This window comes from Rhincodon typus, chromosome 37 (genome assembly GCF_021869965.1).
Source record: "Rhincodon typus isolate 14 chromosome 37, sRhiTyp1.1, whole genome shotgun sequence".
NCBI classification, from domain to species: domain Eukaryota; kingdom Metazoa; phylum Chordata; class Chondrichthyes; order Orectolobiformes; family Rhincodontidae; genus Rhincodon; species Rhincodon typus.
In genome coordinates this window covers 4314201-4326654 of record NC_063368.1, presented here as the reverse complement: position 1 = coordinate 4326654, position 12454 = coordinate 4314201, and the positions used below count along the sequence as shown (strand labels likewise).

At 41.5% G+C, this 12454-nt stretch overlaps 1 protein-coding gene across 1 annotated transcript; it reads left to right on the top strand.

The window, feature by feature from the left end:
• The first annotated feature begins 1793 nt into the window (after positions 1–1793).
• LOC109934927 (galanin receptor 2b-like) lies at positions 1794–9184 on the top strand. Its single transcript, XM_048617714.1, has 2 exons — positions 1794–2140; positions 8425–9184. The coding sequence occupies exons 1-2, from the start codon at positions 1794–1796 to the stop codon at positions 9182–9184; spliced, it is 1107 nt and encodes a 368-aa protein (XP_048473671.1).
• The last annotated feature ends 3270 nt before the right edge of the window (positions 9185–12454 follow it).

The following is a 12454-nucleotide window of genomic DNA, read 5'->3' as shown; positions in this document are numbered from 1 at the left end:
CCCACTCTAGCCCCTACTCCACTCCAACAATCCCTAATGCACTCTAGTCCCTACTCCACTCCAACCCCAGCCCACTCTAATCCCTAACCCACTCTAGCCCCTTGTCCATTCTAACCCCTAACCCACTCTGCCCCCTAACCCAATTTAGCCCCTGCCCACTCTGGCCTCTAACCCACTCCAACCCCTAATCCACTCTAACTCCTAGTCCATTCTAACCCTAACCCACTCTAGTCCTTTGTCCATCCTAACCCCTAACCCACTCTAGTCCCTTGTCCATCCTAAGCCCTAACCCACTCTAGTCCCTTGTCCATCCTAAGCCCTAACCCACTCTAGTCCCTTGTCCGTCCTAACCCCTAACCCACTCTAGTCCCTTGTCCGTCCTAACCCCTAACCCACTCTTGTCCCTTGTCCGTCCTAACCCCTAACCCACTCTAGTCCCTTGTCCGTCCTAACCCCTAACCCACTCTAGTCCTTTGTCCATCCTAACCCCTAACCCACTCTAGTCCCTTGTCCATCCTAACCCCTAACCCACTCTAGTCCCTAGCCCATTCTAAGCAGCTATTGGTATATGACCCTGTTTAGACGTTCACCATTAACCAAAATGATCAGCTGAAAGCCAAATGCAGGTCTGGGGGTGTAATACATTTCTGACTAACTGCACTGTGACATTATGCTGTTACACTAGATCTGCTGTAGAACTGTTTGTAGTTAATAATGAAATATTGAACAGTTTTCCTCTTGGCTTTGGAAATTCATCTCAGTTGTTTGGTTATTTGTTATTTCTGCAGCTTTCATTATTGTAAAAGATTCTGTGGGGATGAGGGAGTGCAGAAAGGAGAGGAAAATTAGTGTCTAGTAAAACCACTAAAATGATAAAAGGTGTTCTCAGTATATCACAGGGTTTCTTTATCAGACTAACGAACAAAATGTGTTTCAATTTAATTTGTTAATTAGAACCACTGCTCTTATGCTACATGCTTAATGCTGAATGTTGTAAAATGGTTGTTGACAAATAGACAGAACTGTGAATTATCTTTAAATAAATGATGGTATTGAAATCTTTTAAGTTTAAAATCCTGTAGAAGTAATAGATGCAAGGCCGCTATTGGAGTGTGCAGGTGTGAATAACAGTATTTTCCATCTGTTTCTCTCCTCTCCTGAAGGAGGATTCATTTTTCTCAGGTTATCATTTCACTGATGCTGTCTGGATTTGGCCACAGTGGCCATGTTGTGTGTGCGAGTCTAGGCAATGAGTTCTGGAAGGCTATTTGACTGGAGAAGTCTTCCAGTTCAGCTGGACTTAATCCTCACACGAAATCCATCATTTTTAATGGAGGTGCATTGCTAATTGCCAGGAGCGGGAATCTCAGCTGCTTACTCTTCTGATTAGATTATTGTTGCTAGGATCAATTATACAGCCATCCTAACTTGAAGCCAGCTAACTGACATGAATTAAGGCTTTTGTGTTGGAGTAGTAGTATCCCTTCCTCTGGTCCAGAAGACTCTGTTCAAGTCCTAACTGCCCCACATGTGTCGTAATGTGTCTGGACAGGTTGCATTATTTTTTAAAATTAAATATGAATTACAAATGAAACCAGTCTTCTGTGTGGCTGAGTACCATCCATAGTACTAGATCTATTAACTCACTTGCTGAGGAATTTGTTATTGAAAAGAATGGGAGAATGTCACTGTAAGATTCAACAATTGCCAATGTTTGTTCTAATTTTATTGTTACATGTATTTGCAGAATTTCACCAACATTTGCTTGGTAAAGCCATCTACCTGACACCAATATGGCGGATGACTGGAAGGTCTCTGAAAATCCAAATCATCTGCCTGCAAGCATCATCGTTCCGATCATCTTTTCACTGATATTCCTACTTGGAACTATAGGGAACGGCCTTGTTCTGGCAGTGCTGCTGAGGAATGGCCAGATGAGTTATAACACAACCAATCTCTTTATTTTAAACCTAAGCATAGCTGATCTGTTCTTTATTATCTTCTGTGTTCCTTTTCAAGCCACCATCTATACACTGGACGGGTGGGTCTTTGGCTCATTCCTTTGTAAAGTGGTCCACTTTTTCATCTACCTCACCATGTATGCGAGTAGCTTCACATTGGCTGCTGTATCAGTCGACAGGTGAGTCTGCTTCCTGTGTTGTTTGTACCATGTATAGAGCCATAGAGACACACAGCATGGAAACAGACCCATCAGTCCAACCAGTCCATGCCGAACATAGTCCCAAAATAAACTAATCCCATCTGCCGGCTTCTGGTCCATATCCCTCCAAACCTTTCCTATTCATTTACTTATCGAAATGTCTTTTAAACATTGTAATTGTATTCACTTCCTGAGGAAGTTCATTCCAAATGCGAACCACCCTCTGTGTAAAACATTTGCCCCACATGTCTTTTTTTAAATCTCTCTCCTCTCACCTTAAAAATGTGTCCCCTAGTCTTGAAATCCCCCATCCTAGGGAAAATACAATTGTCATTAACCTTTGTATACTTTATAAACTTCTATAAGGTCTCCTCTCAACTTGCTTCGTTCCAGTGAAAAAAGTCCCAGCCTATCCAGCCTTTCTTTATGACTCAAACCTTCCATACCCGGCAACATCCTGGTAAATCACCTCTGAACCCTCTCCAGCTTAATAATATCCTTCCTATAACGTTATAACTTTTGCCAAGTTGGATGGCCACATTGGGTGTTCCTAGAAACTGCACTCGCAAAAGAGTTACACATGGGTTCTCGCTCTGACAGTTGCTTCCCAATGTCTGCTGTTGTCTGGGCAGAGAAATTCCTTCAACTTGTATAGATGTCCAAAATTAGATCAACAGGATTGTTAGAGTGGCTACTATGTGGGTCATTAAGGTGAGTAGCATAGATGTTTTTAATGAGAGACTGAGAGACCACATGAAGGAGAAAATTTATAGAAAGACAGATGGAGATCAGGTGATAGGCAGGAAGTGGAGTTGATTTGGAAGATCTGCCATTGAATGGTATTGAATGGTGTAGTGTTAAATTTAAAATGTTAATGGCTAATCCTGCTCCTATTTCTTATGTTCTTATCATACTGGTTAGGGAGAAGGAAGAAGGGTGGTAGGAGGCTGGTGTGTAAAGATCAGTACCAACCAGTTGGGCCAAATGGCCTGTAGTTTTCGGTAATTCTATAGGAAGGGTGGTAAGTGAACACAAAACACTAAGAGCAGGAGAGGTTAAGGTAGCAACTCAATCACAACTACTTGAAAGAGTATGTTGGCATAATGCAGGACATGTAACTGTAAGATCTTCTGTCTTCCCCATGTCAGGCACCGAGCAGGAAACCCTGAAGGAGGAAGACTAAAAAAGAAGGAAAATAATATTGTGGTTAATACTCTGGACCTGGTTCGAGGTCCAGTTTCAGTGCCATAAAACTATACTGCCCTGAAGGGGCAGGAATGCAGTCCATCATTCCTGTCCCAAATCTTTGAAAGAACTATCTAATTAGACCCCCTTCCCACGTCTTTTCCCAAAGATCACCAAATTTCTCTCCTTCAAGAACTTATCTAATTCTAACTTGGAAGTTACTAAATCTGCACATGCTGACCTTTCAGGGAATAATTTCACAGTATGAAAGAAAATGCTCAACTCGCCTTCTGTTTCCTTTGCCGGTTGCCTGAAATGTTGAGGGGAAATATTTTGACTTTGAAAGTTATCTTGGAACACAGTGAGATTTAGAACGGCAACTAATCTATTCAGTTCCAATTCGACATAGTCCATACACAATTGTCAAGAAGCTGACCTGCAGTGGGAATTATCAGGACTGTCACAGGATACAACATGACAGCATTTACAATTCTGCAGATTGTCATCGGTCACCTTTGTCTGATCATTTTAGAAACAGAGAATGTTAATCGCTGACCAGTATTAAAATAAAAATAGTTTCAGCCACAGCCTTTTAAATGATGATCACAGAGTGGATTAAATTTTGCAAACATTACTTGTGCTGACACACAATTGATTCTCAAACGAGCAGCTTAGGGTAGCGATACATTTCACTAAATCTCCACTAAATATTCAATTTTGGAGTTTGATTTAACAATAAATTGCAATGCTCCTTCGCTGGAAATATGTGGCACTGTCATAGGAGCAGGAGTAGGCCATTCAGTCTATCAAGGCTACTTTGCCATTCTCCCAGGTCAAGAAACCATTTCCCTGTACTATCTCTCCATATCTAGTGATGTTGAACCTGCTCGATAACAGAGCTCCCAAAGTGCTATGGGGTGGGGAATTGCAAAGATTCACTGGCCTCTGAGTGAAGAAATTACTCCTCATTTTAATCCTAAATGACCTGTTATTTTGACACCGTGTCCCTCCCTGGTTTTAAAATCACCAGCCAGCGAAAACATCCTATTTACATCCGCTCTGTCCCACGTTGTAAAAAAAATTGTAAGTTTCAATGAGATTGCCTGTCAGCCTTTGAAATTCTACAGAGCACAGACTCAATTGCTGCATTATTCTCTCCTAAGACAAAGGTGCATAATTTTAAAGTGAAAGGCAGGATGTTTGGAGAGGATTTGAAGAAAACCTTTTTCACCCAGAGAATGGGGCTGGGTCCTGGAATGCACTGCCTGGGAGGCACACAACCTTATAAATTTTAAAAGTCCTAGGATGAGCACTTGAAGTGGCAAAACATTCAGGGCTATGGTCCTATTGTTGGAGAGTGGGACTAGTGTAGGTAGAAGTGTATTTTTGGTGGTACAGACTCAGTAGGCCAAAGGGCTTCTTCTGTGCTGTATGATTCCATGATTCTATGACAATACTATCATTCCATGGATTATCAGAGGGTGGTTCGTATGTGGAATGAACTGCCAGAGGAAGTGATAGATGCAGGTACAGTTATAATACATAAAAGACGTTTGGACAGGTACACGAATAGGAAAGGTTTAGAGCAATATGGGCCAAATGCATTCAAGTGGGACTAGTTTAGTTTGGGAAACTTGGTTGGCGTGGACGATTTGGACCAAAGGGTCTGTTTCTGTGCTGTGTGATTGTATGGCTCCGTTGCACTCTACAACAGCAAATATTCCTTCCTTATATAAGGAGACCAAAACTGTACACAATATTCTCAGTGACTTCTCACCAAGGCTCCATACAATTGCAGAAAGACACCTTTACTGCTGCAATCTAATCTCCTTGTGATGAAGGCCAACATACCATTTGTCTTCCTAACTGATTGCTGTATCTTCATGCTAACATTTGGCCACCCATGAGCAAAGACATCCAGATCACTTTTGACTTCAATATTTTCCAAGTTCTTAGCCTTGGGCCTTCTGAGTGACATACACAATATGTGGGTTCTCTGTCTCAGGAACATTTGAGTTAACCCTATCCTTGCTGGTTTTTATGCTCCATTCCAGCCTCTACACACAATCCTCCTCTAAATCTACTGTCAGGACCCTTTTCCCTCAAATGTTTCCCTTTAAATCCATTTATATTATTTGCTATAACCATTCCTTGGGGTAGCAGGTTCCACATTCTCACTATTTGGGGTAAAGATGTTATTTTCTATTGAATTTCCTCCTGATGCCTATATTGATGACCCAGTCTTTCACAAGAGGGAACCTCTTTCTGTATCCACTCGATGAAAATGTTTAATAATTTTAAAGGTCTCTGTCAGGTTGCCCCTTTTTTCAGATGAGAAAAGATTCCCAGCCCGTCAATCATTTCCTAATCTGGATACTCACACGTTTCTGATCATCATCATCAGCTGGCCCCTGTTGATTCGAGGATGTCGACTCAGGTTTGAGAGTTTCTTCCATGGCTCTTCATGTGGCTGAACAGGCCAATAGTCAACCTGCAGATCTTTGGCTTTATAGGACATTCTACAGGTAGTGGGATCTGGAGTGCAGGATTTGCTGCATTTTCTTCACATCTCACCCTTTTCTCTGTCTCATCATAAAGGTGTTGAAACTTGAAGCATGGAGCAGCTTCATTGACAAATTGTTGCCATCTTGGACAATCAATAGCAAGCTCTTCACAATCATTAACATCAATGCAGCTACCCTTCTTCTGTTGTAATTGGATAATTGCATTTTAATCTCATTAACTTATAGAGGGGCATCCTACATTGTTTTTAAATATCATCCAGCATCAATTCAACTTTGAGCAGTTTTTGAAAATTGATTTGGTTCTGTTGGGGTACAGTGGCTCAGTGGTTAGCACTGCTGCCTCACGGTACCAGGGACCCAGGTTTGATCTCAGCCTTGGATGACTGTTCGTGTGGAGTCTGCACATTCTTGCAGTGTCTGTGTGAGTTTCCTCCCAAAGTCCAGATATGTGCAAGTTAGATGGATTGGCATTGCTAAATTGTTGATAGTGTATAGGGTAGGTGTGTTAGCCATGGGAAATGTAGGGTAAAAGGGTTGGGTCTGGGTGGTATGCCCTTTGGAGGGTTTGTGTTGGCTCACTGGGCTGAATACCCTGTTTTTACACTGTAGGGATCCTATAGATAGTTTTATTTTGTTTTTGTCCATCCAAGGCAAATAGACCTCACAGCGCCAGGGACCCGGGTTCGATTCCAACCTCGGGCAACTGTCTGTGTGGAGTTTACACATTCTCCCTGTATCTGTGTGGGTTTAATCCAGGAGCTTTGGCTTCCTCCCACAGTCCAGAGATGTGCAGGTTAGATAGATTGGCCATGCTAAATTGCCCATAGTGTCCAGGGATATGCAGGTTAGGTGGACTAGAAGAATGCAGGGTTACAGGGAAAGAGTAGGTCTGTGGGTTTGGGTGGGATGCTGTTTGGAGAGTTGATGTGGACTTGATGGGCTGAATGTCCTGCTTTCAAACTGTGGGGATTCTGTGATATCATATTCCATTCTAGATCCCTAGTGCTATAGAGCTACAATATTGTGTCTTATTCTGGACACCACACTTTAGCAAGGTATCAGGATCTTAGAGTTCAAGTGAGATATATTAAAATGATACCAAGGATAAGGAACTTCAGTTATATGAAGTAATTGACTGAGATTATTTTCCTAAAAGCAAGGTTGATTAAAAAAGGATTTAGCAGAGATGCTCGAATTTTGAATGATCTTGACAGAGTGAATAAGGAGAAGCTGTTGCCACTGGCGGGAAAATCAATAACCGATGGTCACAAACTGAAGGAATTGGCTAGAGAACCAAGGAATACATGCGAATATTTTTTGCAGTATAATGAAAAAGCGATGTATATCATAATGGTGCATCAGCAGGCAGGACGACAGAAGAAAGGGTTGAATAATCTATACTGAAAGATGTACTTACAGAGAACAGCATTATGTATAATGCTGGGAATAAAAGAATTGACATGCACCTATTGATCAGAGTACAGTCACTCTTGGGTAAGGAGAAATGATTAAAGGCTGCATACTAACAAGATTAGTCATTTCTCCAATATGCAAAATAGAACCCTGAGCTCTAAACCTTGTGGCAGCACAAGCCAACTTTAAGTGGGAACTTGTTTGATTTTGAATGCGCTGACTGAAGTCCCCTGGAAGCAGACAATCAGCATTAGTAAGAAATTATTTATTAGGGAATGCAATGCAGCAGTACCTGATTATAATACTGAAAGTTGGGAAATAATCTCCACCAGTATTTATGGCTTTTTAAATAGGGAATTCATGCAAATCCAAATTGTTAGTGTTCCTTAGATACAATGACATGAATGGGACTCTCCAAATTCGCACAATAATTGTTTTTAACCATTGACACATAAATAAATTGACTAAAGAACCAATGATGAATTAAGGGCTGCTGTATTTTACTCAAGTGTGATATTGATCTAGACTGTACTGGCTGAAAATTGCCAGAAGCAGATTCAGTTTCATTATTTGAAAACGAGTTAGTTAAATACTTGAAGGGGCAACAATTTAAAAGGCTACTGGAAAACAGATTAATCAGATAGCTGTTTCAAAAAGCACACTGAGGCACAATGAGTCAAATGACCACCCGTGCTACACAAAAACAGAAGTTGCTGGAGCAACTCAGCAGGTCTGGCAGCATCTGAGGAGAGAAAGCAGAGTTTCAGGTCCAGCGACCTTTCTTCAGAACTCGTAGAACCTCCTGTGCTACACTAGGGCTGATTTCTGAGCAACGGGGATTTTCTCACTGCCCTCAATGCTGTTTGACTCCACAGAGTACAGGTCTCTCTCTTCCATGGATCCAGAAGGCAGCCTGGCTGATAGATTTAGCTCGTTGTCTTGTTCTGCCAAGGGCTGCTGCCCAAGCGTATGGAAGGAGCCTGCAGCATTGGAGGGTCAGGATTATGTTGGTGCTGCAGCATTGTAGTGGGTTCCAGGACTGGAAATGTTCTTAAACCTTGTAAAGGCATCAACTAATTCAGGGAATAAAATGAAAGACTGACGTATTGATGCGAATCTCTTGTTTCTTTATTTCTGTAGATATCTTGCCATTCGATACCCTTTGAAATCCCGAGACCTCCGCACAGCACGGAATGCCACAGCTGCCATTGCTGTAATCTGGGCCTTGTCCATCATCCTGGCTGGACCATACCTGAGTTACTACCAGATTGTCCATTATGAGGGAATACCCATTTGCGTGCCAATATGGGAAGACAGGAAGAGAAAAATAATGGATGTTTCCTCGTTTGTTTTTGGCTTTTTAATCCCAGTTGCGATCCTGAGTCTTGCCTACACCAGAACAATCAAGTATCTGTGGACATCAGTGGATCCCATTGAGACCATCTCAGAGTCGAAGAAAGCAAAGCGGAAGGTGACGAAAATGATAATCATTGTTGCTGTGCTCTTTTGCCTCTGTTGGTTGCCCCATCATGTTGTGATCATGTGCTTCTGGTTTGGTTACTTCCCGTTCAATAAAGCAACATACGCCTTCCGCCTCATCTCACACTGCCTGTCCTATGCCAACTCCTGCCTCAACCCTATTGTGTACGCTTTGATATCAAAGCATTTTCGCAAGAGATTCAGGCAGGTCTTTACTTGTCACTTGAAGAAGCAAACCACCAATAAAATTCATGTTGTCCACGTGGCTAATACCATGACTGGCTTCCAGCCACCAATAACTGAAACCTCCCAGATAAATGAGGAAAACTGCAAAATCGGACGGTCAGCCCTGGCGGAAAGCAACATGAGATGTAACAAGCCAAGAATTGCTCTGAGGCAGCAGGCTCTGCATTTTCCCTAAAGAACTCCTCAGTTCTGATTTCAAAGCAGAATTGTTTTCGCCTGGATGTAGTGTCTGGTGCATTGAGAGAGTTGGTCATTGATAATTAATTTTCAAGGAACTAACTATTTGATTAAAGCAAGTTGCCCTGATGATTGAAAAAGTATTTATGCCAGTTTCAGAAACTATTACAACCTTGGGTTATCTAAACAACAGTCTATTAAATTTCTCACTTTTAAACAATTGGACACTTGCAATGGCATTTTATGCACAGTGTGCTAATAACGTAAGCACAAAGGTACCTTTACTCTTACGAGCTTCATTGCCACTTTAGTATTTCCCCTAATGTCAACTGTCAGGAACAGGGGGAATTTCCGAATCCTTCAATCAGCTTCATAAAGCCGACTTCTGTACTTTGCTGTGCGTGCGTTTCCTGTCGAGTAATTCAATGTATTTTTGTGAAATGCCGTTTTAGAAATTAGTAATATTGGATTGATTGGATTCAATCTACTGTATTAAAGTTCAATGTTTCAACTTTTAATTATCAAATTATTACTCAATTATTATATGGGAGGAAGATACAAGCAAATGTTCATTTCTATTTTCCTATTCTTTAAGAATTTTAACCGGAGCTTATGCCCACTGTGAGTTGTTGCAAAATGTTGCTACCTCCCTGCCAAAATCATGCCTTGGGAAGATTCCTAAACTGTATTTTGAAGATGGCTTTACAATGTAAAGTCTATAAAGAATGCTTTAGACTCCAGTAAAAATGTAAAACTAAATAAAGCTGAGTGGCCTGTATTCCTGTGTTTTTATTTGTTTGTGGGTGTGACGTGCATAAATTCAAGTGCAGAAGTCTGAGCAATCTCTATCGCTCAACCAACAAGAGATGAACTGATTGTCAGTATAATTCTGCTTGTTGTGTGCACATTGGTTCCTGTATTACACCATAACTACACTTGAAAAATAATTAATTGGCTGTAAAGTGTTTTTGGACATCCTGAGATTACAACAGATAAACGCAAGGGTTTGTGTATGCGGAATTGAGCATCATTTTGGCAAAATTTTGAACAACCTAATTTGTTTAGGACACTGATTGTCAAAACTACACCCATTACAAGATCTCTGTCCAAATGGCTGTGTAATATCTTTTCATGGTAAACCACACTATTAGTCATAGAGTAATGCAGCACGGAAACAGATCCTTTGGTCCAACTCGTCCATGCCGACCAAGTTTCCCAAACTAACCTGGTCCCGCTTGTCTACATTTGGCCCATATCCCTCTAAACCTTTTCTATTCATGTACCTGTCCAAATGTGCTTTAAATTTTATAATTATGCCGGCCTCCACCACTTCCTCTGGCAGTTCATTCCATATACGCACCACTCTCTGTGTGAAAAAGTTGCCCCTCAGGTCCCTTTTAAATAACTCCCTTCTCACCTTAAACCTATGCCCTCTAGTTTTGGACTCCCCGTCCTAGGGGAAAGACATTTGCCATTCACCTTATCTATAAACCTCTATAACGTTTATAAATCTCCTAGGCTCCAAGGGAAAACCGCCCAGCCTATCTAGTCTCTATAACTCAAACCTCCAGTCCCAGTAACATCTTTGTAAATCTTTTCTTGGTCGTATACATTTTAGTTGTGATTACAGTAAAGACAAGAATGCAACAAATGTAGTCATATTATATTCCAGGAACATGCACATGTAATATGTTGCATTTTAAAGGATAGGTTTGTTTAAGTGGGGAGGAAGTGTTATATATTACAAGATGAGTATTTTGTTATATTGCCCTGTCTCTCTCTGGAAATGTTTCAATAAAATTAGTTCAGTAATGGCTGTCTGAAAGCAGTACTTGTAACCTTACTCAGTGAAATGAATAATACCTTCCTGTGTCCTCCCTCACCTACCACTTAAATTTTAAACTTCAGTGTGAAAAAGTGCTGCTTGGAAAGATTGTTTCAACAATGCTTTTACAGACAGATATCAGTGAGATAGATATGTCCATTTCTCACTGCAGAACTTTCTAATTTTTGTAGGAGCCCAGGGAGATGAAGAGCAGGGACATACATGTAAGTGATTGCTATATGATGGGTTCAGCTGTTTACCCGTAGGTATCAGTGCCACCAGATGGAATCATAAGACAGGAACAGAATGAGGCCATTCGGTCTATTGAGTCTGCTGCACCATTTGATCATGGCTGAAATGTTTCTTAACCCCATTCTCCTGTCTTCTCTTGATCCCCTTACCAATCAAGAACCTATTTTCTCTGTCTTAAATACACCTCAATGACTTGGCCTCCACAGTCTTCTTCAGCAATGAGTTCCAAAGAATCTAGCTGATGAAATTCATCCTCATCTCAGTTCTAAAGGGTTGTCCTTCATTTTGAGGCTGTGCCCTCAGGTCCTAGTCTCTCCTACTATGGGAAACATCTTCTCCACCTCCAATGTATCCAGGCCTCTCAGTATTCTGTAAGTTTCAATCAGCTCTCCCCTCATCCCTCTAAACTCCATTGAGTACAGACCCAGAATTCTCAACTGCTCCTTGTCTGACAAGCCCTTTATCCCCGGGATCATTCTTATAAACCTCTCTGCACCCCCTCCAACACCAGCACATCTTTACTTAGATATGGGGCCCAAAACTACTCACTATATTCCAAATGTGGTCTGACCAGAGCCTTATACAGTCTCAGCAAAACATCCCTGCTCTTGTATTCTAGTCCTGTCAAATTGAATGCTAGCATAGAACATAGAACATAGAACATAGAACATTACAGCGCAGTACAGGCCCTTCGGCCCTCGATGTTGCGCCGACCTGTGAAAACCAATCTGAAGCCCATCTAACCTAAACTATTCCATTATCATTCATATGTTTATCCAATGACCATTTAAATGCCCTTAAAGTGGGCGAGTCTAGTATTTTTGCAGGCAGGGCATTCCACGCCCTTACTACTCTCTGAGTAAAGAACCTACCTCTGACATCTGTCCTATATCTATCACCCCTCAATTTAAAGCTATGTTCCCTCGTGCTAGCCGTCACCATCCGAGGAAAAAGGCTCCCACTGTCCACCCTATCTAATCCTCTGATCATCTTGTATGTCTCTATCAAGTCACCTCTTAACCTTCTTCTCTCTAACGAAAACAGCCTCAAAACCCTCAGCCTTTCCTCATAAGACCTTCCCTCCATACCAGGCAACATCCTGGTAAATCTCCTCTGCACCCTTTCCAATGCTTCCACATCCTTCCTATAATGCGGTGACCAGAACTGTACGCAATACTCCAAGTGCAGCCG

Bases quoted from the DNA above. Each gene is read 5' to 3' on its own strand.
- LOC109934927 (XM_048617714.1), top strand. From the start codon at position 1,794: ATGGCGGATGACTGGAAGGTCTCTGAAAATCCAAATCATCTGCCTGCA. The intron at 2,141-8,424 runs GTGAGTCTGCTT...TTATTTCTGTAG, and splicing joins GCTGCTGTATCAGTCGACAG to ATATCTTGCCATTCGATACC.